Here is a 27,205-nt window from a genome sequence, read left to right as displayed (position 1 = left end):
ATTTTCTATTATTAGTTTGGAAATTACTGCATGAAATAGATTAAGAGTATTTATATAGTTTTTATAGGATTTTTATGTTTAAAGTTTTAAAAAAATTATTAAAATTTTGAATAAAACAGAGGAAATAGAAGAAAAAATAAGTCAAAAAGTTTTGTCCACGCACATATGGTTAGATACATACTAGAGACATCAGACATGTATAAGAAATGCTGAGGGATAACACTGAGGAATGCCGGGAGGAGAAAGCCCACTGATACCAAAATGTGTCAGGTGGCTCTAACTTACAAGTTGCAATGCTTTGTTATTTAATATTATTATAGTGATCGCCCATCTTGATACTGGTATCGGATGGTGGTATCGGGATGGATGTTGTATCGGATACCGGAAAGGGAATTTCCGGTATCCTTTCTTTCGATATCCGGATATCAGTTGCTATAGTGATGTTATTCGATATCGATATCTGTCTTGATGTCATCATCCACCTCCGGCTCAGGTATAGGATGACGACATCGGTTTTTGATGTTGGATATCAAATATCGAATTTCGATATCCGAGATGTAAAACATAATTTTATGTATTTTTTATTCGAAAGAGTTTGGCTCCTTTGCGGACGGCGGCGAAGGCGGCATCAGTGGACGGTGAACGGTGGTATGTTCTTCTTCCCGTTCTTCCCCTGTCCCACTCCCCATATTCCCCGTTATTCATAGTTCAAACGCTTCCCTTTCTTCCCCTTCTTCACCCTGGAGTTCACTTGTTCTTCTTCTTCCTTTATTTCTCATCTTCTTGGTGTTCATTACATGTTGAAATTTCTAGTCTGATTGCATGTATTTCAAGAATTTGATAACAAATTAAAGTATCTGTAGCTATATTTTTTTTTATCTTCTGCAATGCATTTAGCCTTTGCGAGTTTGCGTTTTAGTATTTAAATTTTAAACTAATTTTTAGTTTGAACCTTTTCACCCATTATATATATTTTTGTGTTGATTTTTTTAGTGTTCTTCAATGCAATTGGGAATTGTTAATTTTTCATTTTCTTCTAATTTTTTCTTCTTCTCTTTCTTTCTAAATTTTTCATCTTCTCTTGTCTTCTTAATTTTTCATCTTCTGTTATCTTTTTAATTTTTCATCTTCTCTTGTCTTCTCAATTGGGCTCCTTATCTTCCCTTCTTAACTTCCTCTCTGCTCTTGAATTCTTTTTAAGTGCATCTTGTTCCCCTCTTCTACTCTTCTGTCCTCTTCTCCATGCCTCTCTGTTTTCTAAATTCTCTTCCCTTTTCTCCTTTCTTCTCATGTTTTCATAACTTTTCTTCTTCCAAGTTTTTCCAAAAATTTGCCTGCTGCTGCTGTTTGTTTTTTAACTCTACCTTCTTCCCCTCTTTCTTTTTTTCAATTCTCTTCTTTCCTCATCCTCTCTGTTCTTCTATTCTCTTCTCATGATTTCATAACTTTTTTTTCTTGCAAGTTTTTCCAAAAATTTGCTCTGCTACTGCTGTTTTTTTTTACTTCTACCTTCTTCGCCTCTTTCTTTTTTCAATTTTATTCTTCTTTCCTAATCCTCTGTGCTCTTCTATTCTCTTCTCATGAGTTCAAAACTTTTCTTCTTGTAAGTTTTTCCAAAAATTTGCTCTATTGCTGCTGTTTTTTTTACTTCTACCTTCTTCTCCTCCTTTTTTCCAATTCTCTTCTTCTTTCCTCTTGCTCTCTGCTCTTCAATTCTCTTTAAGTGCATCTTCTTCCCTTCTTCTACTCTTCTGCCCTCTCCTCCACGCGTCTCTCTTTTCTCAAATCTCTTCCCTTCTTCTCCTTCTCTCTTCTCATGTTTTCTTAATTTTTCTTCTTCTAAGTTTTTCCAAAAATTTTCTCTCCTTTTGTTGTTTGTTTTTGAACTCTACCTTTTTCTCCTCCTTTTTTTTCAATTCTTTTATTCTTTCCTCTTGCTCTCTACTCTTGAATTATCTTTAAGTTCATCTTCTTCCCCTCTTCTACTATTCTGGCCTCTCCTCCACGCCTCTCTCTTTTCTTAAATCTCTTCCCTTCTTCTCCTCTCTTCTCATGTTTTCTTAAATTTTATTATTTTCAGTTTTTTAAAAAAATTTCTCTGCTGCTGCTGTTTTTTTTAATTCTACCTTCTTCACCTACTTCTATTTTTCAATTCTATTCTTATTTCCTCTTCCTCTCTGCTCTTGTATTCTCTTCTCATGTTTTCATAACTTTTCTTCCCCTAAGTTTGTCAAAAAATTTGCTCCGCTGATGCTGTTTTTTTTTAGAGTGTTCAATTTCTTGAGAGTGTTTAGTTTCTTTATTGCGTTATCTTCATTGTATCTCATATTATCTGCTTACGTAGTTGCAAATTGCTATACCTTCTTTAGAGTTTTAAGCATAGTGCATCAACATGCGTTGATGTATGAACCAATTGTTGATAACCAAGTTATGCTTCTCATAATCATGAACTCACCTAGAGGTAGTGCCCTGCCCCAAGACTGCTCTGGGGCACGAGCCAACTACTTTGAAGGTACAACGCGGGAACATCTCATGCCGGACAGAGTCACCCTCGTTCCAACCATTTAGTCATTACCGACTACTTCGAACACATTGGTGATGGGTACTATGCATGCTTACCATGCTGTGAGAAGAACCCACACACAGAGAAAAGCGATCAAGCATGAAGGGTGACAAGAGCACCATCGTATTTTGGAGACATTTCCAAGCTTGTCATCCTGCTCGTCATGTAGAGCTAAAGGGCTTGATGGTGGTCGACCATGATCAGCAGTGTATAACAGAAGCAATGCACGACCAACAATAGGGAGAGCCAAGTCGACGAGGACTGTACGATGGCATATGCCTGATGAGATGAAGAATGCCATCGCATGATTTTTATGTTTGATGGATTCATCGTGGAGTATTGTTCAGAATATCGCATTCAAGGAGCTATGGTGCTACGCGACACAATTGGACTTGGATCCCCCTAGTGCGAAGGTCATGAAGTAGTGGACGATCCATATGCATGGACACATGAAGGAAGAGGCGAAGAAGCTATGGGAGAACATGGACAGAATGTCCCCCACTGTAGACGCGTGGACTGTAGAGAACGGTACTGGACTTCTAGGCATCACCATTCATTGGGTGGACGATAAATGGGTGTACAGAGAGTGAATACTTGCCATACGAGAGATCCTCGCCAAGCACGATGGGGACACCATGGTGTCTATCGTTCTCCAGGTCCTAGAAGAATTCTGCCTGCGACTGAAGGTCATCATTCAACATCGAACTTATCTTTGTAATTAAAGATGTGATTTTAAACGTGAGCTATGTTTATACAGGTTCACGATGTGACTATTGACAATGTCTTTGCGAATAAGAGGATGTTGTCAGTGATTGCAAAGAAGATAGAGAGCGTCAACCCGAGGTTTAGCGCTAGAAGGCATGTCCCATGCATTGCACACATTTTGAACATTGTCATCCAAGCAACAATTAAAAACTTCAACATTCCTTTGGCCACGTAGTATAGCGTGACGGAGGCGATGTGAGCAGGATAGCAGACCAGTACAAAAGCAATGAGGACAACGTGCATGGATATGTATACTCAGCATTTGAAGACAATGACGGAGCATGTTGGCTGTTATGTTTGGGTGATGTAGTTGCGAAAGTGCCGACACTAGTGCGCAGTATTCAGAGCTCTGCGCAACAAAGAGAGGAGTATGCAAAGGCATGTGAAGATGATCCCAAAGTCGAAGATTCTAACATGGTCGTGTTGGACTGTCTGACCCACTGGAATGACACTTATGCTATGTTATCCGCTGGCGTGAAGAAATGTGATGTCATTGATGAAGTGTCGAAGAATTTTAGCCCGAAGTGGAAGTCGATGAAGATGTCGAAGGACGAGTGGGAGTTGTTGAAAGACTTCTGTCGCATCCTTGGGCGGTTCGTTGTATCCACCAATCATGTTTGCAAGATAGTAACACTGGCCATATGTGATGTATTATTTCTCAAAGAGGGCCTCATGCGCCACATGGAGGAGGTAGTCCAAAAAATCGAAGAGGGCACTTTCTTCACCTGTGTATAATGGTTGCATGAAGGAGATCGTTCTAACATGGCGCAAGCCTGTAAGGCGATCCAACGCAAGCTAGCGCAGTACCTAGAAATGTAGTGGGCAAATGATGCAATCAGTGATGCAGCATTGATGGACTCATTCCACAAGGAGTCAATGCTCCGTGAGGGCTTCAGAGAGGCAACCAATTTGATGCAGGACAACTAAGGGAGATGGGAATGACGACGAGGGGTGGAAGACATAGAACGACTACGGGAGAGATGACTAGGGGAAGGGGTATGACAATGACAATGGAGGATGCTAGACAGGTTTGGGTAGAGGAAATAAACAGGCCGCAAAGTTCACACGATCGAATTCGAAAACCTAAAACTGATGAAATGATAGTGGTGCAGCCCCGTTCCTCATCGATGGTGGGAGTACTATCTTCAACCATCGCGACGATGACGAAGCACCAAATCCAATACTCGAATTCACGTTCATGGGGAAATCTCACGAACCAACGAATTTTTGTGGAAGTTCCAAAATCAAATCAAATCTGTCGGCGATGGATGAACTCTTGCGGAACATTGGACAAAGAACACGTCGACACCAAAGAGTTTAGGCGTACCTCGGCACTAGAGTGCATGAAGAGGCTGTGGGGAAGTTTGGTCGTGACGAGATTGGGCGATTCGGGCGTTGTATGGCCCACTGGATGAGAAGATCTGGACGTTCCGGGCGTTGAGCGGCCCTGGCAAGGAGACGACCAGACTAAGCCTGGTTGCTCAGTGGCTGGAGTGCTTGGGCGTGGGCGTCGTTGGCGAGACAATTGATGTGCACTTCGACAGGGTGTCGTGGATCCAACTACGCGGTCAGCTGGCAGGGGGAGTCGCCCCTTCCAAAGTTTGGGGCAGCGCACTGAAACCTAAACGGTATGCGCCATGGCAAGTAGCCTCGAGGGCGTCTGAAAGCGCGACATGTAGCATCGAGGGCGTCTGAAAGCGCGACAAGTAGCATCGAGGGCGTCTGGAAGCGCGGGCGGTCGGGCGCGTGTCGTGTGCAGGTGCCAGCAAGGCTGGTGCGCGCGGGCCACCCTGGCTGGGGCGGCCTGCGCTGGGCAGGCGGCCTGCGCTGGCACTTGGTGCGGGTGGCTTTGGGCAGACAACCTGCGCTGAGCGCTGGCGCGGGCTGTCTTGGGCGGGTGGCTGGCGCTGGTGCTTAGCGTGGGTAGCCTTAGGTGGGTGAAGGAGAAGGAAAGAAAGAGAGAGCGAAAGGAGAGGGAAAGGAAGGTGGGTGGTAACCGGCGGCGACGACGAGGGCAGCGATGGCGGTGGCGATCTGAGGAGAAGGGGAGGCTAGGGCAAGTCCTCCAAGAAGAGTTAACAAAAACTCAATTCCTGAATTATGACTTGCTTAACTATTTCTTGAAACAATGGCTTGTACATATAGGCCTTGGAGGAAAGAGAAAATACAGTTAAAGGAAATAAAAATAAAGACGAGCGACGTGACGAGGGACGTGGTTTTGTGTCACGTCAAAGGGCAGTTCTGGATCTGCCTTTGGCGACGTATCAGGAGGCGCGAAGGGGTGTACGTGGGTGGAGACGTGCCTGACGCTGGCTTGTTGACTTGATACAGTGACGATGACGGCATGTCTTCAGCGGTTGTGTTAACTTCAGATGACAGTGGTGACGCGTCGGTGTCAATGCGTTGACGTCGTTGCCACCACATTCCATATGTACGGTATTTATTACCATGTGACTCGCTGAGCACCCAAAAGGTAGAGAGTTGGACTCTTGGTTATAGAGCACTATGCGAAAAGTCCAACTAGCACATGTGTCAATGAGGTCGGCATTGGACGAGTTCAACCAATACCTAACAGAGGTTGTGCTTAATGAGGGAGTGTTCACCCCACTATCTTGGTGGGCCAGCACAGGGTCGAAATGCTTCCCCTTACTTGCCTCCATCAAAACCAAAATCCGGATATCAAAATCGATATCTGGATATGGATAACGGATATCTGGATATCAAAACCGATATCCGGATATTGATGACCGATATCCGGTATCTGAGGTCCGTCTCGTTTGTAGATCACGAGTTTCTGTTAGTGACATTCATCCACACCTAAAAGATGGATATCGATCGATATCCGATATCAGACACCGTCCCTATTGTATTGCCGATATCGGATATTGCTTGTCGGATATCAGATATCCAATGGATATCGATTGGACAAACACTATATTATTAGCTTAATGAATACTGATATGGAGTGGATGTTAGCCTTTAAGTTCAAAAAGTGGGAAGGTGCATCAAAGCGAAGCAAGCTGGAGTTAAAACTTGACAATGGCAAGATTCCATCTTTAATTTAATTTATAAATTTTTAGTATACCAAAAAAAATGATCATTCAATTAATAGAAAGCCGAATCATCAATTGGACGACGATTAAAATGAGCATAGTATACGAAAGAATTGGTTGGTGAAGAAAACATGCGACGAAGATTGTCCAATCTTAGCTAATGTTATTGATAACCAATAAGTTATCAATACGTATGTACGTTCATTGCAAATTTACTAATGTCAATAATTTAGATGATCACAAGGCCCAACACCCTCAGTACGAACGACCAATGCATTATATTCATTTTAAAAATTGATTGATCTTGAATGCATTATATTAAGGATAATATGACCATAATTAAGACCTATAAATGGTTAGAAAATAAAAATGAAATATTTTTCAGAACATGATTAATTTTTTGTGAAATTCTATCCAACTCAGAAGATGTAGTCTTTTCCAAATTTCGTGCATAAGTTCGTGCATAAACTCAAATCCAACTGTATCAGCATACAGTTTTACTGGATGAATCTGCAATAAGATAAACTTTCGAACTATATCCAGATTTTGTTGCAGCCATTTGAAATTTAGACATTATAAACCGAATATCCTGATTTATACGTAGTAGAAGCATACTCAGAAAAGGACAGATAAAAAATACCGATGGGAAATTTAATGCAAGGGATAATAAAAATTGGGAGAGTAATACGATATATTTTAAGGAAATAGTTGTCATTGTCTGCTATTTTCCTACCCCACCTCCATTGGGGGATAATTGAACAAAAAGGAAGTCCTCTGCGCCTCCACCCACACGATGTGCTTTTATCCTCATGGCGCTAGAGATCACTACCAGACTCGGAAAAAAAATTGCAAGTTTCTCCTATTCATGTTGAGGAATCCACGCTATTGTAGAAAGTTGTCCGCCGGATAGAAAGACAGAAACAAGGAGCGGTTGGTGCTGGTCGCGATGGAGCACGGGCCAGTGATTGGGATGATCTTCGTGCAACTATCTTATGCTGCAATGTTTCTGCTGTCTCGAGTAATTCTACACCAAGGAATGAGTCAGTATATCTATGTCTTCTTGCGGCAGTGCGTTGCTTGTCTCGCGATCACCCTTATCGTCCTCTTCATCGAGAGGTAACTATTGCCAGCTTACTATTTTTCTCCCTGAACCATCGAGCTGATTTACCCCTTGACAGCGGCCGATGGGCGAAACCATCGCTTAGAGACGTGGGGAAGATCTCCATTCTCGCGTTAATCGGGTATGTCTCTGTTACTCTGGCGTCTCACCGATGTCTCCATATTATTTTGTCGTCATAAAAGGCGCTTGGTGTTCTGAACAGGATTACAATCAGCCAGAATCTTTACTACGCCGGGCTTTCCCTAACGTCGACGACCGTGGCCACTACAATGAATAGCATAAACCCTGCGAGTACATTTGTTTTGGCCTTGCCTTTCAGGTGGGAATCCTCGCTTTCCCTTCTCAATGACAGCACTGAATTCGCAAAATATTTTATTATCTTAGGATGGAGAAGCTGGAGCTATCGCAATTGAGAGGAAGGGCTAAACTCCTGGGAACCTTCCTATGCGTTGGAGGAGCAACGTTGGTGACCATGTTTAAAGGGCCTGTAATCTTCGGTTCTCAGGGCGCTCAGCACGAAGGGCTTTCTTGGTCTTTCGACAGCAGTTGGATTTTGGGCGCTCTCCTCCTTATCGGCGGTGTTTGTACTTGGTCTCTGTGTTTCATTTTGCAGGTATATCTATGTCCATCTCTATCTTCATCTCTATTTCCGTTTCCATTTTCATCTCCATCTCTATCTCTGTCTACGCCTGTAACCGGAGTCTCACAAGATTTTGTGGCAAGTGAACTCTACTGATAAGACAGAAGATCAGATGTATTGACAGATTTCGTTTGTCGCAGGCGTGGATGACCCTAGACTGCACCTCTCACTTGACGACAACTGCAGTGATGTGCTGGATGGGGGCTTTGCAAACGGGCATCGTTGCCCTCCTCTTTGTGCGAACGCCAGATGCCTGGAGGTTGGGCTGGGACCTTCAGCTTCTCACCATCACCTACAGTGTAATTATCTGGATTCTTGCTGAAAAAGTTGTGAGAAGAAAAGTGTACGATAACGGAGATTTTACTTGGTGTTCACTGGTGGTTAGGGTGTATTCTGCTCGGCCATTGGACTGTTCGTGATGATGTGGTCCGTAAAGAAGAAGGGCCCCCTTTTTGCCAGTGTCTTCAGCCCGCTGTCCAACGTTATCGTGGCTGTCCTTGAGCCTATTCTTCTCCACGTGCCGCTTCGCTGGGGAAGGTAGAAAGACTTACGCTGAGAGTTTTTCCAAAAGTTTCAACTTAAGAATCTAAGTCTTGTTTGCAGCCTTTGCGGTATGATTCTGGTCATCGGGGGTCTCTACAGCGTCTTGTGGGGAAAAGCGGCGGAGGAGAAAGCAGGAAGAGTCCGAGAGGTTATCGTCTCGAGCGCTACTGGGGACTTTGACACTGCAGAGCCTCTGCTTCTCAGCGGCGGAGATGACGGAGTCAAGGTCTAGAAGCTTCGAAATATTCATGGGAGGAGGATCGCAGAACAGTGATTTTATCTTATGTAAGCCGAATCACGAAGGAAGTTATCGATTCGTAAATTACTGCTGAGATTGTAACTTCATGACGTCAATCCCAGCGCATAAATGAGTCGTTTGAGCATTGTGCTCGCCACACTAGATCGCGGAACAGTTATTTGACAGTCCTTTGAATTCATTTCAGCTGGCTAAACCGAGCCGAAGCAGTTGTAGAATAAAATTCAAAGCTCAGGTGTATCGCATGTAAATGACAAGCTGAGCCGGCATGATTCCTTTTAATGTCTGTTAGACGTCTATTCGAGCTTGAGGTTACTTTTTAGACGAAATAAAAAGAAGACGCCAGCATTATCTCATTGCAAGGAAACGAAAATCATACAAAGGTACCCCAAATTTCGCTTAGTTCTCTGCAAATTTCGCTTAGTAAATTTTCGCCAGGATAAATTTTCGTGATGGTCATCCTGTCAGAGGCTAACAATACAAGCCAATAAGTTATTGGATTGTGCATCGATGAATCTATCAATTCGACTTGTATCGTGGCACGTGCCGAATCGTATCTGTTTTTCTGTGTTACTTGGACAAGCTGTTATCATCAAAGCGAAGTCAATTACTACGAATAAGTTACCCATCACTGAGGCCTAGAAAAATATTTTTTATTGTAACTCCCAGTGTTCTATGAATGATAATGGAGACATTAGACTAATGGGATATTTGTCAGATAAAACTAAAAATCTTATTTAATGGACAGACATTTTCAGGTGAGAATATCACATTACCTAAAACAAAGTAAGTGCTTTAGGTTACACAATCCTCTGCTATCTATGTATCTTTCTATCTATCTATCACATTTCTCATCTCTCTATTACGTTACACAATCCTCTACGGTTACCCATATTATTCTGATTGTTATCTTTATCCTGACTCGTTCAATAAAACTTAATATGAAAATAGGTTATAGAAGATTGTAGACGCATAAACAATATTTTGTTAAAAAACTGTAACAGTGAAGGAGCAAAATGGTAGTTCCCTTGGGCGTATTAACATGTATTACACATTGATTCTCTCCACAACAAAGATCATTCAGTGGCTCGGATGCTTTTGGATCAACCTATTATACTTATGTATTATATTATTTACTTCCACTGTATAGAAAACATATTAGGGCAAACAAATTGAAATATCCTCTTGGCAGGAGCCATCCAGTTGGTACATGAAATAGCCCCCTCTGAATTTCTTTCTCAACTGATGCCCACATTGTCTGGGTTACTAGTGACCTTAAAACTCGTTCTTAATAAGTCTATATAATGGAAATCAGAATTTATTTTGTGGATTTCCACTATATGATTTATGCTATTTGTCTTACATGCTCCCAGCTTTGTCCATGGGCTTTAGTGTACATCACATTTTGGAGTGAAAATCAACACCTTGTGCCTTGGAAGATATAAAGTCTACCATCTCATGGAGTATTTACCATTATCAGTTATCATGTATGTGTAAACCTTGATATACTCTACACTCCAAACTGACTGAGGGCATGTTTAACTACCAAACCCAAGTGATGTAACACAAAGGACACTGGTATCGAATGGCTCATGTTACACCACAGGGAGAGTGGGGACAGTCATGTTACGCAACGGAGACAATAATGGGGGTGAAAGGCACATGATATTGCGACGATGAAATTGATGAGAAGTATAAACCCGACGTCAACGAACGCCAATGACCACTATGTTACGGTAAGTGTGACCTAGGAATGTCGCTAGGCTCCCGATGATCCAGATGATGGGTTGAAGGCCGACGATGCGAGCACGACTACTGCCGCTAGTGTGTGAATTGTCGATGCACCAACCAAGGTAGTACCAATAGAAACCCAACCCACTATACATTCCTACTATCTATCAATTACCTAGCCCTAGCAGCAGAGACACACTCGAGAGGTACTGAAAAAAAAACTTAACACAAAAAGGAAAGAAGTGCAGGCGTGCGCGCTTTGTTGTGGGACAGACATTTGTATCAACGATGACAGGCTGGCGCACAACTAGGTGTGAGGCCGAGCGATGATGAGTGGCGCTGGCAGGAGCCGACTAGTGATGGCAATAGGCACTAAGGAGCGGCGATGGCAAGCGTTGACAAGTGATGGCAGGCGTTGACGAGCGAGACAAAGCTAGGGTTTCTGACTTAAAATTTGTAATGAAATTTTTGTAATTGTGTGGAAAACCTATAGAAAAACTAAATAAATACCTAAATTAAATGGAAAATCCATCAAAATTTCATATTTGTTTCAAAATTATTCTTCTCCTTCTTCCGATGGGTGCCCCCCCTCTTATAGGGGTAAATATAGGCCTTTCCCCTTAGAAATAAAGGGGAGAAGGCCCAATTTAAGGGTCCTAGGGGCTCCTAACAGGAGAGAGACCACTAACATGCCCACACACGGGCTCACACATGCACAAACATGTAGGTTTGTACTGCGGCCGACATACAAGTACCAATAAACAAACACAAGCACATATGCGGCCGACATACAATGCCTACTAAGCATGGAAACATAAGTGAAAGATAATGAAAAACCTCTAGGCCAGTTGACGAGGTCGAGTACTCTGAAGGCCGGATCTCGCACGTCAGCCCTCACTTGTTGAAGGGGTTGAGACCATGTCTTCGACGCTAGATGGTCCCCCATCACCTAGTGACAAAAATGATTCAGACAACATCTTCACTAATATTTCCAATACCCTTCCAAGGGGTTCAACTTCCTCTCTTATAATGAATAGGGTTGGCAAACAATTATTGACCAGAAAACCAGCTTCGTAGACTCCTTGCTTTGTTCAACTTAGGAAAATTTAGAATCTCACTATTAAAACTCATAGATCATAGTCAGAACACTACTAGTCATTTAAAAGGCGTCATTGGAGTCTCAGGTCTAAGAGCCACTCACAAAACTGTGACATGACTTAAACTTATTGACGCTAGATACAGCCCCATTCATGTATTATTAAACATTAATTTAGTGAAATCTTTCCCCAAAATAAACCCACAATTTACTGCCGATGCTTCCACATGAAAGGCTAAAAATTCACATTACTCATGCCATGAGTGGGATTATATAGTGTAATTTTTTTCTAATATTTTGATGTCCTGCTCTGAAATCCTCCCATAGGAATATTTAAAATAACTATTGAAAGATTAAAGATGTTTGTTTTCTGGTATCCTCATAAATCGCTCAGTGAATGCAAGTATTCATGGACTTCAATTATAAGCATCACACATGCATTATAATGACTATGTTGTATCACTAAATATTGAATGAGATGTGGAACGTGCAATTGGCTTGCAGGCCACATAGAGTTCTAACATATGGGATAGCAGAAGTTTTGATAGAGGTACTTTTTAGTTTAATTAACAAGGACCAAAATGCCAAATTTGCCACTAAATGAGACATTGTCTATCAAAATGGTATGGCTGGCATAAGCCATAAGAAAACAACATGGCTCTGGGAGACACTCTACAACAAGGAACATATAAGCACCGAAATTATTTTACTTGTTTCTGTTACACTAGATCTGAACATTCCTTCAATAGCAGAAGCCTCAACTTGCGGTACCCATACACATTAGCAGCTTCCCCTGACACTAGTGATCTAAACTCTTTCCTAAAACAAACTTCCTATAAGGGATCCATAAAACTCTACATCATAAATGGAACAAGCTTCACCTTTTAAGAATATGATACGTCTGATATTGACTCAAAATTTAAAACGAACATTTCATAGTGAAAACATCCTCTATGTTTTGTGTGTTACCAAAACATATATTAGCAGTCAAAAAATTTATTGTATATAGTTATCTTTTTTTAGATTTTATCCTGACCATCGTCTTGTGAAGGATTGATCAAGTGGCAACATTTGCTCTAGGGAACCATTCAGTATGGGTCAACCACGTTAAAGGCAGTTCACCTTATGCTTCTATTAATGAATGGTAGCCATCCCTATTAAGGCTCCAACATTGGGTAATCACGACTTCTTCATTCTGTCAACAACTATTAAATGATTTGTAATTTTAATACTCATTCACTTAAAGATACCATTTTTCCCTTCTTGTTGCATTTCAATATGTACAATCATCATATTAAGTTTGTCTAGATATTTCACTAAAAACTTAAAAGGGAGTTGCATTTTGAATGATAATTTTTTTAAAATTTTAAAATATCTAATCATATTAGGGTGGGATAAAATATAAAGCTTGGAACAAGCAACTGAAAATTTGAGGCATTCAACACCAAGTTTCATGTCCTTACGGATTCGAATGAAATGGTGTAGGAGAATTCAAACATTGGCATGTCTTGGAGACCAATCTAGCCATCCTACGTCAAGCTCGAGTCCCTAATGAATTTTGGGATGAATGCATGACCATGAAGATACATCTTCTCTCTTGTATGATGCTCCACTTGATGAGTTATGAGTTCCCATTTGAGTTAATTTATCATATAACTCGAGCTATGTGTTTCTTAAAGTATTGAATGTGCATCCTATCAAAATATTTGTCCTTAGGGGTCATGCAAGCTTTCTTCACTCAGATATGTTTATCTTGGGGTTAACTCAATTCTTAACTCTGCTATCGAGCGGCAGTTACAAGATGGTTGGACGGACAACGTGGGAGAGTGCCAGCTTAACCTTAGAAAGCAGCTTGAGGACGCTATGCAACACCAGGAGATTTTCTATCTCCAGAAGTCACGTGTCCAATGGCTACGAGAAGGTGATAGAAACACACGTTTCTTGCATGCTTCAATCGGTCACAGAGCGCGTCCTAATTATACGACACTATTAGTGACGTATAGGCAGGACCCCGCCCAACTAGCAGCTATAGGAGTGGAGTATTATCACTCGCTCCTCTCCTCACAACCAACTGTTATGAGTGAGGACCTTCTTGCCTCTATCCCTTACTTGGTGACCCATCAAGAAAATGCACTTTTGACCACGAATGCTACTCGACCCCATCTTGATGACACGCCAGACCACGATATGGAGGATACCCGGTGCCCGAGCGGCACCCAGATGACTACAAGCGCCGACGAGAGGAGCATCGCGCCAGGATCCAGAAAAGCGTATGACCCGACATCGCCATCTTCGAAGGGTCAAGGAAGCTGAAGGAATTCATCGACTAGGAGTCGAGTATGAACTCGTATTTTTGATTGATGTAACATGATGTGACCAGGATCGACAGGCACGTGTTACAACACAAGGAAGGCAAGAAACGGTAAATGACGCAAGAATGATGATTAAATTAACAAGTAAAACCAATGAATTAATATTGGACAGCGTTGAGAGATTCAGACATGCAATTGAAGTAGCGGAATTTGATTAGTCAGAATCAGACTCCTCAATGTCCCTTTGGACCAACAAGACGATTAAGTAATGTGAGATATTGTTAATACCCGATGGCAACCAAGCCTCTATGGATAAGGTCTAGTCGTTTCACAAGAAAATAATCTAAATCTCATTATTTTGGGTGGCTAATCTTATCACAATGCAGAAAATGTGAGGGCAATAGAACACAAAATCAACGACATTGTAAGAAGTAATTGAATTGTGAACGAATGGGAATGGCAGTACCTGATGGGTGGAGACCCAGAAGTCCGTGGCAAAGAGTCATCTCACAGGTGATATACAACATCGTTGGTAAAGCGTCAGGCGTGGGCGTGGTCGCGCGCATGCGCGAAGGGCGTGAAGCGGACCCCAAGCGTGTGGATTGCGCGCGGGTCAACGCTTGGACAGGGACGGTGATGGTCGCGACACATAGAGCGTGGTGGTGGTGCAGCGCGTGGGGGCGCGCGGGTGTGTAGGAGCTGGTTAAACTCTATTTCATGGCTCGACCTACGACAGGGTCGACAGTCTGTGACAGAATATATTGAGGCCTTCGAGGAGTTTGGATGCGGTGCCGATTTGCGGAGGACCCACGAATCGTCATCAGCTTGTTTGCCCAGTGGCTTCGGTCAACCCTACCCAGCAAGGTGCTCTAGTGAAACCCCGCCGAGGTCGACGAAGCCTACGACATAGTGGAGCACATGGAGCATCCGAGCGAGGAGGTTGTCACTTACACTAACCCTAGCTGCCCCTCGAGCTACACCCACTCGAACTACCCGGTCTGTGCCCAAATGGACCTCGTAGATTGTCGAAGGGCAAAGGAACGCCCCTACCACTTCAGTGGACTCTACCCCACCAGCTCGGGCCATCACTACCGAGACCATGGCCTGCAGCATGGCCGTGAATCAAGCATAAATCACGTGCTTCAAATGCCAAGGGAAAGGGCACTGAGCTAGTCAATGTACGTCTTTGGCTCTCCTGATCGATACGGGAGAAATTGAGGAGGACTAGATAGGAGAGATCGAGTAGCTACAAGACAATGACTATCATGTAGAAGAGGAGATCGTGAAGAACCCAACGCCCAAGTCGGGTACATCTAGATCTTGGATACTCATGCGATCCCGGTACCCGCTCTACACCCTATTGGCCAACGACTCGCCAGCATAGCGGTAGACTGCCTAGCACTAGTGGGACATCAATCCCACGTCAAGAGACTTCGCGGGTTAACCATGCACCTGTCCCATAGAGGACAGACCCGATGGCCGATACGGCTATTCAAACCTCGATCTTCTACACTTATGTCAATATCAATGACAAAGTGTGTAAGTTGATCGTGGACAGCGGAAGTTGTATCCAACACGACGGTTGCCCAAGTAGGACTGGCAGACATACCCCAGCCGACTCCTTATGACATGTCTTGGATTGATGGTTCATCGTTACCGGTGAAACGTCAATACCACATTTTGTTAAAGGTGAGCACTTTTGACGAGAGCGTCCTTTCGTGACGTCCTTCCTATGAATGTAGGAAGTATCATCCTTGGTCGTCCCTGTATCTTTGACCATGATGTCACCATAGCCGACAGGACAAACACGTGTTTGTTCCTGTATCAAGGACGATGGGTTACATGCTACCCTTACACTAAGAAGCTGGCGAAGAAGCAGACCTCGACCAACCCAGTTGGGTTAGTGGTCATTAGATGCCCCTTGATTCCTCGAGAGAGGGAACACGATTGCGAAGACACATCATCACGCCCGACCGACCGCATCACTCATTGCGCTTGCGTTAGTTTAGGTGAGAGAATTTATCAAAGAAAACTACGCGTCGATGTTTCTTAGGTATGGGTCCAGCCTATTTGTTATGTGCAAGTGCCAACGGACTTGGTCCACTCAATGCCATAGTCGCCGTCGTTGCCCCAATGAGTGTCAAAAGGGCACCATCACCGTCGCAAGTCGCCACCTCAGAGCTCGAAGCTCGACGAGTCCACACGAGTCGGAGACTGCACATATATCTACCTATAGTTCATCATCTCTCGTAGTTACATTTTGTTAGAAAATTACCCATGAGACAGCGCTATTGATGACGTCCGACATAAACATCAAGATAGTGATAGAGATAGCAAAAGATAGAGACAGAAATGGATATACAGATAGAGACAAAGATAAAGATACAGATGGAGATACAGATAAAATAGAAAAAGAAATAGATATAGAAATAAAGACAAAGATAGAGATAGAGATATAGATAAAGATTGAGATTGAGATAGAGATAGAGATGGAGCTAGAGATAGAAATACAGATAGAAACAAAGATTGAGATAGAGATAGAGACAGTGACAGAAATAGAGATAGAGAAATAGATAAAGATAGAGATAGAAAAAGAAATTAAGATAGAGATAGAGATAGAGATAAAGATACAAATAGATATAGATATAGAGATAAAGACAGCAATAGAAATTGAGCTAGAAATAAACAAAGACATAAAGATAAAGATAGAGATAGAAGAGTAGATAGAGATAAAGATAGAAACACATATTGAGATAGAGATATAGATACATATAGAGATAGAGGTAGAAATAGAGACTGCGATAAAGATAGAGATAGCAAAAGAATTTGAGATAGAGATAGAGATAGAGATAAAGATACAAGTAAATATAGAGATATAGATAGAGTTAAAACTCAAGATAGGGACAGAGATAGTGATAACTTGAAAATTAACATGTTTAATTGATGAATTTTACATTATATTTATGTGTTTTAATGACCATATTTGCATGTTATCATATATAAATGAAGATAAATGAACATTTAACACTTTGATTTTACTGTTGTTTCTAATTTTTATTATTTTTTACATTGAAGAAATATTTGATACATGGCCTTAAATACTTGGGTAAAGGTTGGTAAGGGCTTTCCTAATTTTTATGGAATTTTTATATATTTTTTATATTTTTTATGATCAATATTTAGCCAAGGAATGATTTTATGAATTTAAATAATACATATTTAATTTATTTGGCATTTTATAATTTATTTACATACATACAATGTGGCATCCACGTCATTCGCCCGAAATTTAGGCGAATAACTGGATGCATTATTTTAAATAATAATGACAGAGAGATAGAGAGCGTTATTGGCTCATTATGGCATCGCAAATCGCGATGCCATGATGAGCAAATCATTAGGTGGAAAAGAATAAGGGTGGCGTGGTCAGCGAGAAATGAAAGGTACGTCTTTTTAACTTTTTTATGCAATTGATGGAGGACCATCCAGCAGATGGCGGCTCAGTGACGACGACGCCACCCGAGGACGCCACGATGACGCGCCATCAGCCACGCCGAGGCGCTCGAGTCGACGTCCGTCATCCGGGGTTCAAGTACTCCGGGTAAGCAAGCCTTTATCATTCTTTCTTTTATCGTGTGATGTATTTCTTTTCGAATTATGGGACTGGGCCAATATCGTAGGGCCCATTCCCGTCCTCATCTTTGATTTTATATTTTAGAATTGTATTTGAATTTGTAAGGAGAGACCGAACCACGTTTCACGATGGTTCGATCTCTCCCCCCACGTTCTCTTGGCACCCCTCCTCCCTATATAAGGGGAGGGCATGCCCAAGGAACATTTGGAAGTTTTTGAATTGAAATTGTTTCAAGAATCTTCCCCCTATCGTAGTCGTAGCGTAGGGGGTTTGGCTAGCCCCACCTCTTTGTCGAGACCACTCCGAGGAGTAGAGCCCACGTCCTGTCCGTCGAGATCACTCCGGGCATGACTTGTTCAACCGTACCGTCGAGATCACTCCGGTACGTTGAAGATTTTCAAGAAGCTGTTGAAATCAAGAATCGAGAGAGCACCCATCGAGATCACTCTGGGCGTCCTCGAAGGTTCGCGACGACTACGGCGCCGCGCTGCATTCGGGAAATCATCTCCAACGAGGAGAACCACCCGCGACCCACCAAGAACTCACCACGCCAGGTTCTTGGCTCTACCCATCCCCCCCCCCCCCCTCCTTCTCCTTCATCCAGCCCATCTCGCCCACATTTCCTTGGACGCCACCCCTTCACCCTCGCTTCTTGATCATCTAACCCCATTTCTTGATCTTTCCCGCCGATTCTTGAACGCCACCCATTCTCATCCCCCATTTTCTTGAAATTCTTGATCGCCCAACCGCTTCCCCTACCCTTTCTGGATCGCCCTTTCCCCTTCCCCTGCCCTTCTTGTTCGCCCCACCACCTCCTCTCGCCTTTCTTGATTGCCCTCCCCCTACCCCGCCTTTCTCGATCGCCCCCCCCCCTCTCCCCTTCGTTTCTTGATTCCCAACCGCCTCCTCTTGCCTCTCTTGATCGCCCACCCTCTTTTCCCCATCGTTTCTTGATTCCCAACCGCCTCCTCTTGCCTTTCTTGATCGCCCACCCTCCTTTCCCCATCGTTTCTTGAATCTTCCTCTTCACCCTCATCGTTCTTGACCATTCCCCACCATCTTCCATCGTTCTTGACCATAACCCCCCCATTCTTGCCTCCCCCTTTGGCTCCCCCCCCCCCCTTTTCTTGATTCGACCGCCACTTCTCCCATTGCCGCCCCGCCCCGAACCCCGATTCCCGACCACCCCGCATCATCGCCCGCGTCGGGGACCCGCTCTGTGCCGCGACCCCACGCCGCGCCGTGGACCCATTCCGCGCCGCGACTCCCGCGCCGCGCCGCGGCTTCGCCAGCGCCGCGGACTCGCGCCCAGCCGTGATCCGACCGTGCGCCGCGAGTTCGCGCCCCGCCGCGGGTCCGCCAATCGCCACGGTTCTGCCGCACTCTGTGGCTCCACGCCGCGCCGAGGCCTCGCCCTGTGTCATCAACCCCCCTGCGCCGCCGTTCTGCCCTGTACCGTGGCTCTGCGCCACCGCCACTGCCAGTTGCGATCGATGCCGCCCCGTCACTTGCGCCAAGCCACGTTGATCCCTCCCGGCATTCCGGCCTACGACAAGACGAATCCGTCCCCGGAACGCTATCTCTACGCCCGTCTTCGATACGCCGTGGACTACATATTTTAAGGTCAGCTCGTCTCCTCTCCCTCCTTAACCAGTATTATTACCTGTTCCAGTGCCGTCCTCCGCTATCGCATCCTCTGCCGCCACTCATCACTCGACGACGGATTAGGAACAAGCCACTGTTGTGGGAGCAGGACTTTCTTGAGGTAAATGGTCTGTCACTTGATCTTTAAATTCCGAACTTATCAGGGCCGTTAGACGCCCCTCTCGTCTAGACGTCTAGTGGTCTTGAGGGTCATTGGGAGTCTGACTTTCGGATCAATCTATTTGGTGATCGTCACCGTCCATCGCGTTATCTCCTTGTGTCTTAACTGCTCGATCATAAAATCTCATTGTGTTTGCATCATATCATCATTATTCCTGTGACGCGAAACGCGCCGCTCGATCCCGGCCGTCGGCGTTTCGCATCAGCAATAAATGCATGCGGAGAATGTATCTCCGCATGCATTTATGAAACATTTATATCCTATGATTCTTTGCACGTGAATCGGTTAGTCGTGTGCATTTAATGCATGTGCTAACCGACACATGTGCAATTATATATTTTTTTTAAAAAGAGAATGTCCATTATATTTAATACCTGCGGCGTCGATTTGCCATGTGCATTAAACACACACGGAAATCGAAGATGCATGCATTAAAATAATGACGGTAAGCTCACTATTTGTTTGATTTTTTTATTTTAAAGAGAAATGACGAGGGTGACGTGGTGCTGTGCTAGCCATTTAAATGAAGACATCATTTTCCAATGATTGCGCGCTGCAGACGTGGACAACGACGTGTCAGAACGTGCTCCGAGAAGGGGGAAAATGAGAAACAATGCGGCACCCAATCAGAAAATGCCATTTCCTACCTTCTTGGAGGAGAGATAAATTAATTCAACCGCTAGGATTAATCCTCAGTAAAACGACAATATCTTGAGATCTAGCGGTCCGATTGAGCTGAAATTTTAAGGGCATGTTCGTCTTTCCCCCTCTACAATCCAGGATCTTTAAATATAGGTCTGAAAAAAGGCAAAATTCACTTTTTGAAGCTCTCCCCAATGATTTGGCCAGGAAGGACACATGCATTATAAGTGGACAGTTCTTGATTCTGCATTCAAATTTGTAAGTTTCTGATTTGTATTTTAAACTTCTTCTTGAGAGATTCTAAAGCGCCTTAGCATGGGCAAAATGTACATGCCCTATAAGTATTTTGAATGAAATTAGCATTACAATTTGAGTCTGATTTGAGATCTTATTTTTAATATTAGTTTTAAATATATGTGGAACAATTCTGCATTTTAGATTTCACCTTTTCCCCAAATTCTTCACTTTCTCTCAAGGTTAATTTGCCTATTTTCCCTCTCTAGATTTCAAAATAGAATTTTTGGAAATTTAATCAAAATATATAAAACCTAAATATAAAATTTCATCCAAAAATTCATCCATCTTGAAGTCCAATTTCAAAACCCCTTTCTAGATTATTAAATTTCCAATTTTTAATTCATAAATTTGTCTTAAAATTTAATGATAATTGGGAAATTAATAATCTGAATTGATCTGATCTTATAATTAAAATTCTCCTATCTTGAGCTTTTTGACCGAAAATATTTAAAATCAAAATTAAGTTTTTACTTAATTTTGAGTAATTAAAAACATCATTAAGTATAATTAAGGTTAATTAATTGAAAAATTAATTTGTTCTTGAATTAATGTCATTAAAAATTGGATAAAATTCTTGCTTTCTGCCTCCGTGTGGTTCGACCCCTTGCTTGGTCTATACACTGTATTTAGTGATGAAGGGTATTTATGAATTTCATTGTATAAGTCTAAACGACCAATCAATGACATTTTTACACATCATTTTTTGGCTTATCAATTGGCGCCATTGCCCGGGAGGCACGGTTCGTATTTTTTATTCATCAGAAATATTCTGTTCTAGAGTGATAATCCATTTTTTATACAATCTTGAATTGAATTTAATTTTGCATTCATTTTAGGAATTTTAAACGCATAAAGGAAATTGCAAAATTTTCATTTCTCTCTATCTTATATTTGATTTTTCTTGTTCATCTATGTCGATTGTCTTACTATTTGTGTGATTGACATTGCATGCATGGTAGGAGGTCTTTAAATCTCTATTTAGTGAACCTTGAGACGATCAGTAGAAATCCTAGCCTTGATAGTATTTTTGAGAGCTCCGAAGGCAAAAATCAACAAATCTGTGAGAGAATGGAGGATAACCAAAATTGTAGAGCTGAACAAGGAATGAGAAGAATGAGATTGAGAGATTATTCTGATCCTGTAGAGAGTGAAACTTAGATTAAAATTTCTGCTCCTTTACCTTAAAATGTTAACTTTAGAATTTACCCAAATATGATCAATCAACTACCTAGAGTTTATGGACAATTCAATGAGGAGCCTTATGAGTTTGTAGAAGATTATAACCAGATATGTTCTGCTTATAGCTATGCAGGTGTTCCTCAGGGAATTCTCAAACTTAGGCTATTTCAATTTGCTTTGAAAGATAGGGCCAAAGAGTGGTTCAAAGGAGTAGGTCAAGAGTTCCAATCATGGAGTGAGATGCAATCTAGTTTTTATAGAAATTCTATTCTTATGGAAAGACCACTTCAATTAGGAAGCCTATAAGAGATTTTTATCAAGGAACTGACACCCTTGGAGAAGCATGGGAAAGATTCATGGCACTCACTAGGAAGTGCCCACATCATGGAATTCCATCTCATGAATTAGTTCAAAACTTTTACGGGGGATTGAATGATCAGGAATGACACCTAGTAGATATATCTAGTGGAGGAATGTTCATTGACACTCATGCAGATGAATCCATTGAACTTATGGAAAAGTTAGTGGAAGATTGGACATATCAGCAAAGTTTTTCGTACACCAACCAAAATGCAGGTCCAAAGCGTGGCGGAATCGTTGACGTCAAAGTAATTGAACCAGAAATCAGAATGGATAAATTGGAAAGAGACATGAGCAATATTGGTAAAATAATGAAAGATAAGAATAATAATTTTAAATCTTTTTTTAGGAAACTAAGGGAAAGGCGAATGCATATGATGGCAACAAATCTTCTAACACCCCATGTTAATTTTTTTCTAGTGAAGAGCATTCTCAATGGAATCTTGTCCTATGGTTGAACAGGTTAATGCATTTGGGAGACAAGATGCAGGACATGCTCAATGGAAGTCAAGACCGAATTATGCCAATCAGAATTGGAGCAAAGGAGGAAACAACAACTTCGCATCAAAGCAATTTGCTCCGCAACAATATCCAAAAAAATTTCAAAATTTCTCTAAGCCTTTTTACTCTCATCCTAACAACAATTACAAAAACACTAACTCAACTTTAATGGATTTTATCAAGGAAATTCACGAAGAGAGAAAGAGCATGCATGAAGAAAGGAAGATGTTGATGCAAAACTTAGAAGAGCACAAGAGAGAGATTGAAATGCTCAAGCAAGGACAAGGCGCTCAAGCACAACAACCTGCCCTCAGAATGAAAGGTAAATTGGAAGAAATCCGTCTAAGAGAAAGCCATCCAGGTCAACTCCCTACTCAGCCTAATATTAATCCGAAGAATATCATGTTATGTGTAGCTAGGAATTTAGAATCATCATGTTTTGTATCTTCTAAATATAAATGAATCTCACGTTAGTGAAAATAATAATGTTGCATCATGCACAAGTTTTATGAATAATGTTTTGTATAGTTGTGAAGAAGATATGAATAAACAAAATGATGACGAGCAAGTGCATGCAATTTCAAAACTTAGAAGTGGAATAGTTTTTCTAGATCCTCATGAAAAAGGTGTAGAAATGCAGGAAGCTAAAGAGAAAGAAAATGGAGAGATGGAAAATGATCAACAAAATGAGGGTTGCCAGGATGAAGAAAGGCATCCAAAGTTGGTAGACCCTAATCCAGTTGATTATAGATCACACATTCCATTTCCTAGTGCATTAAATTTGAGCAAGCAAAAACCAGAAAATCCTCATTTGCTTGAAATATTTAAAAATGCAACCATAACTATTCCCCTTACTGAGGCAATACAAAACATTCCTTCATATGTGAAGGAATTGTGTACCCCTTCTAAGAAATAGAAAAGAGTAAAACTTTCTTAAAATATCAGTTCAATTCTATTGAATGATATTCCTAGAAAAAGAAGAGATCCATGGGCTCAGCTAATTAAATGTGAAATAGGAGGAATGGTTTTTAGCAAATCACTTCTTGATTCAGGTGTTAGTGTTAACATAATGCTTAAAGCTTTGTAGGACAAATTTAAATTTGGTGAACTTGAACTCATTTTTCTTGAATTACAATTAGCTGATGGATCAATTAGGCAACCTTATGGAAAATTAGAAGATGTTATTGTAAATGTAGAGAATTATAAATTTCCTGTTGATTTCATAGTTGCAGATAAGAAAATAACAGGAAACCTTAGCCATGCACCTATTATTTTAGGTAGACCATTTCTAGCTACGGCAAAAGCAACAACATTTTGGGATAAGGGTATAGTGGAACTCAAGATAGGAGATGAAAAAATTGGACTATCCATCTCAAAATTAATGAAATATTCAAAAGACACTAGTGAGAATGTTTGTTTTTTAGGTTTGGTACTAGATGACAATTTTGATTTTAGTCTGTGCTCTTATGATTTATTTTCTTGTGAATCTAATGAGTATTTAAATTAAAAATCATCTATGCCAGCAAATATTTCATTGCATTCTGCAATTGTGCTTAAACCTTTACCTTTGTCATTGAAGTATGCTTATTTAGGACTATGTAAATCACCATTGATATTCTGAACAAGAATTAGAGCTATTAGATGTTTTATCTGCTTTCAAATATGCTATAGGATGGACAATAGATGATATTAAGGGTATTAGTCCAAGCATTTGTGAGCATAGAATTTTCGTAGAAGAAAATTCTAAAGCAACAAGACAACCTAAAAGGCGACTCAATCTGCACATGTTAGAGGTTGTTAAGAAAGAAATCATGAGATGGCTAAATGCTGATTTCATATATGCCATTTCACATAGCCCATGGATAAGTCCTATACATGTAGTACCTAAGAAAACAGGAATAACAGTTATGAAGGATGAAAATGGAAATGAAGTTCAAACTAGAGTGGGTTCTAGTTGGAGAGCATGCATAGATTACAGTAAGATTAACTTGGTAACAAAGAAAGATCATTATCCATTACCATTCATTGATCAGATTCTTGAAAAACTTTTAGGCCAAAACTTTTATTATTTTCTAGATGGATATTCAGGGTATAACCAAATTAAAATTAACAAAAGTGATCAGGGAAAAACAACGTTACATGTCCAATAGGTACTTTTGCATTTAAAAGGATGCCTTTTGGGTTATGCAATGCACCAGCTACTTTTCAAAGATGTATGACTGCTATGTTTTCTGATTTAGTGGGGGATTGCTTAGAAATTTTTATGAATGATTTTTCAGTCTTTGGTTCATCATTTGATAGTTTTTTATCTAATTTAACCAAGGTGTTGCAGATATGTCTACAAAAAAATCTGGTGTTAAGTTGGAAGAAGTCCCACTTCATGGTGGAGGAGGGGATTGTCCTAGGGCACCATATCAACAAGAATGGACTAAGGGTGGACAGGGCCAAGGTCGAGGTCATCAAGAACCTCCCCCTGCCCACAACCCTAAAACAATTTGGGAAATTTCTAGGGCATGCTGGCTTCTAGAAAACCTTGAACTAATTTACTTTCTAAAGATACATTGTTTTTTTTTTAATAAAAATGCTAAAGCATCCTTCTTGCAGATTAAAAAGGCTTTAGTTAAACCACCAATCTTACAAGCTCCGTATTGGAGTAAACCTTTTGAAATCATGTGTGATGCCTGTGACAGTGCAGTGGGAGTTATTTTAGGACAAAGAATTGACAAGAAGCCAGTTGCCATCTACTATGCAAGCAAAACTTTAGGAGGAGCACAGGTAAACTACTCAACAACTGAAAAAGAATTGCTTGCTATTATTTTTACTTTAGAAAATTTTTGTTCTTATCTGTTACATAGTAAAAAAAATTTTCAGATCATGCAGCTTTAAATTTTTTATTAAATAAAAAAGAAACCAAGCCTAGATTAATACGGTGGATTTTACTTTTACAAGAATTTGATTTAGAAATCAAGGATAACGTGGAATAGATAATACAGTAGCAGATCATCTTTCTAGATTATCTACAAAATTATCTATGCCTATCCATGATGATTTTCCTGATGAATATATTTTAGAAATTCAAGGAAAAAAGCTTCCATGGTATGCTCATATTGTAAATTTTCTTGTCACAGGGTTATTACCTAATGATTGGGATGTTAACGATAGAAAGAAGTTTTAGAAAGCTATTAATTATTATTACCATGATGAACCAAACTTTTTGAACTAGGTGTTAACCATGTGTTTAGAAGATGTGTACCCGAGGAAGATTAATGGAGCATATTAGATGCTCGTCATTCTTCTTTATGTCGTGGACATTATGCTCCAAAATTAACTGCATTCAAAGTTTTAAATTGTGGATTCTTTTGGCCAAGCTTATTTTTGGATGCTTTTAAATTCTGCTCTAGTTGTTTAAAGTGTCAAGCTGTGGTAAATATCAAAAAGAATGATACAATGCCACTACAGCCCATAATTGAAGTCGAAATCTTTGACCTATGGGGGATTGATTTAATGGGACCATTCCCAAATCCCGATGGACATGAGTACATCTTGATGGGGGTAGATTATCCCTCCAGATGGGTTGAAGCAATGCCCACTAGGTCAAATGATCATAAAGTAGTCCTTAAATTCATTCAACAACATATATTTTGCAGGTTTGGTTGTCCTAGAGCAATTATTAGCGATGGAGGAAGTCATTTCAATAATTCTGAATTCAGGACCATGTTAAAAAAAAAATGGGGTTCAACATAGAATCACTACCCCATATCATCCACAAGCCAATGGTCAAACTGAGAACTCAAATAGAGAGATTAAGAAGATTATAAAAAAGATTATTCAGCCTGATGGGAAAGATTGGTCAAGTAGGTCATATGATGCTCTTTGGACATATAGAACTGCTTACAAAACACCCTTAGGGATGTCTCCTTATAGGGTTGTTTTCGGTAAGGCATGTCATTTTCCGGTGGAAATAGAACATAGAGCTTATTGGGCTATTAAAAAACTTAATATCTCTTTAGATGCAGCGGTAAAACAACGTTTATTGCAGATGCATGAACTCCAGGAGCTGAGGAATGAAGCTTATAAAAACTCAAGAATTTATAAAGCTAAGATGAATTATTTTCATGACAAGAACATTAACCGCAAACATTTTCAGAAACATCAAAAGGTATGGCTTTATAATTCTAAGTTGAAACTTTTTCCTGGGAAGTTAAAGTCAAGATGGGATGGACCATTTATAATTACTGACATATATGATAATGAAGCAGTTTTGATTTTTGATCCTAAGACAGGGAAGGAGTTCACAGTAAATGGCATGCAATTAAAGCCATATTTGGAAGCATAAAATATACCACAACATACAACAACAATATTGGTAAACCCGATCACACCCAGCGAATAGGAAGCACCAACTTAGGATTTGGATTCTATATTTTTCTCTTTTTTGCATTTTCATTTCGCAAATAATTTGAATTAACCTAATTCCCTAGCTTTCGTTTTTGTTTGTTTTGTTTTCAGTTTGCAGTTTTTCCACGAATAAAGAAAAAGAAGAAGTACAATTTGCACACATAGCAAGATGTCGGCTCATCATTAGTAAGTTTTTCAAAAAAATTCAAAGATCACGCCTAAGCAGGTTTGCAATTCTGAACTTTTGAATTATATTTATGATTCATTCCCATGCATTGAAAACACCATAA

The 27,205-nt window shown here is 41.0% G+C and overlaps 1 protein-coding gene across 2 annotated transcripts; it reads left to right on the top strand.

Moving 5' to 3' along the window:
* Positions 1 to 7,174: 7,174 nt before the first annotated feature.
* Positions 7,175 to 9,262, top strand: LOC144702143 (WAT1-related protein At5g07050-like). 2 transcript variants are annotated; one of them, XR_013581198.1, is made up of 8 exons: positions 7,175 to 7,497; positions 7,560 to 7,622; positions 7,704 to 7,820; positions 7,886 to 8,114; positions 8,282 to 8,440; positions 8,527 to 8,678; positions 8,745 to 8,969; positions 9,128 to 9,262. XR_013581198.1 is itself a non-coding variant. In XM_078574045.1 (7 exons), exons 1-7 carry the CDS (start codon positions 7,328 to 7,330, stop codon positions 8,914 to 8,916), a joined length of 1,062 nt encoding a protein of 353 aa, XP_078430171.1. In that variant the 5' UTR covers positions 7,175 to 7,327; the 3' UTR covers positions 8,917 to 9,084. The 2 variants fall into 2 exon arrangements, 1 of the variants encoding a protein (XP_078430171.1); XM_078574045.1 differs by lacking the exon at positions 9,128 to 9,262 and having other exon boundaries at positions 8,745 to 9,084.
* The last annotated feature ends 17,943 nt before the right edge of the window (positions 9,263 to 27,205 follow it).

The sequence above is a fragment of the Wolffia australiana genome, chromosome 4 (genome assembly GCF_029677425.1).
Source record: "Wolffia australiana isolate 7733 chromosome 4, ASM2967742v1".
NCBI lineage: Eukaryota > Viridiplantae > Streptophyta > Magnoliopsida > Alismatales > Araceae > Wolffia > Wolffia australiana.
Note: the sequence above shows the minus strand (reverse complement) of the source record. Positions and strands in the feature narration are given on the sequence as shown.

Coding starts and splice junctions, on each gene's coding strand:
- LOC144702143 (XM_078574045.1), top strand. CDS start 7,328: ATGGAGCACGGGCCAGTGATTGGGATGATCTTCGTGCAACTATCTTAT. Junction 7,821..7,885: donor GTTTTGGCCTTGCCTTTCAG/GTGGGAATCCTC, acceptor TTATTATCTTAG/GATGGAGAAGCTGGAGCTAT. Junction 8,441..8,526: donor TTCTCACCATCACCTACAGT/GTAATTATCTGG, acceptor ACTGGTGGTTAG/GGTGTATTCTGCTCGGCCAT.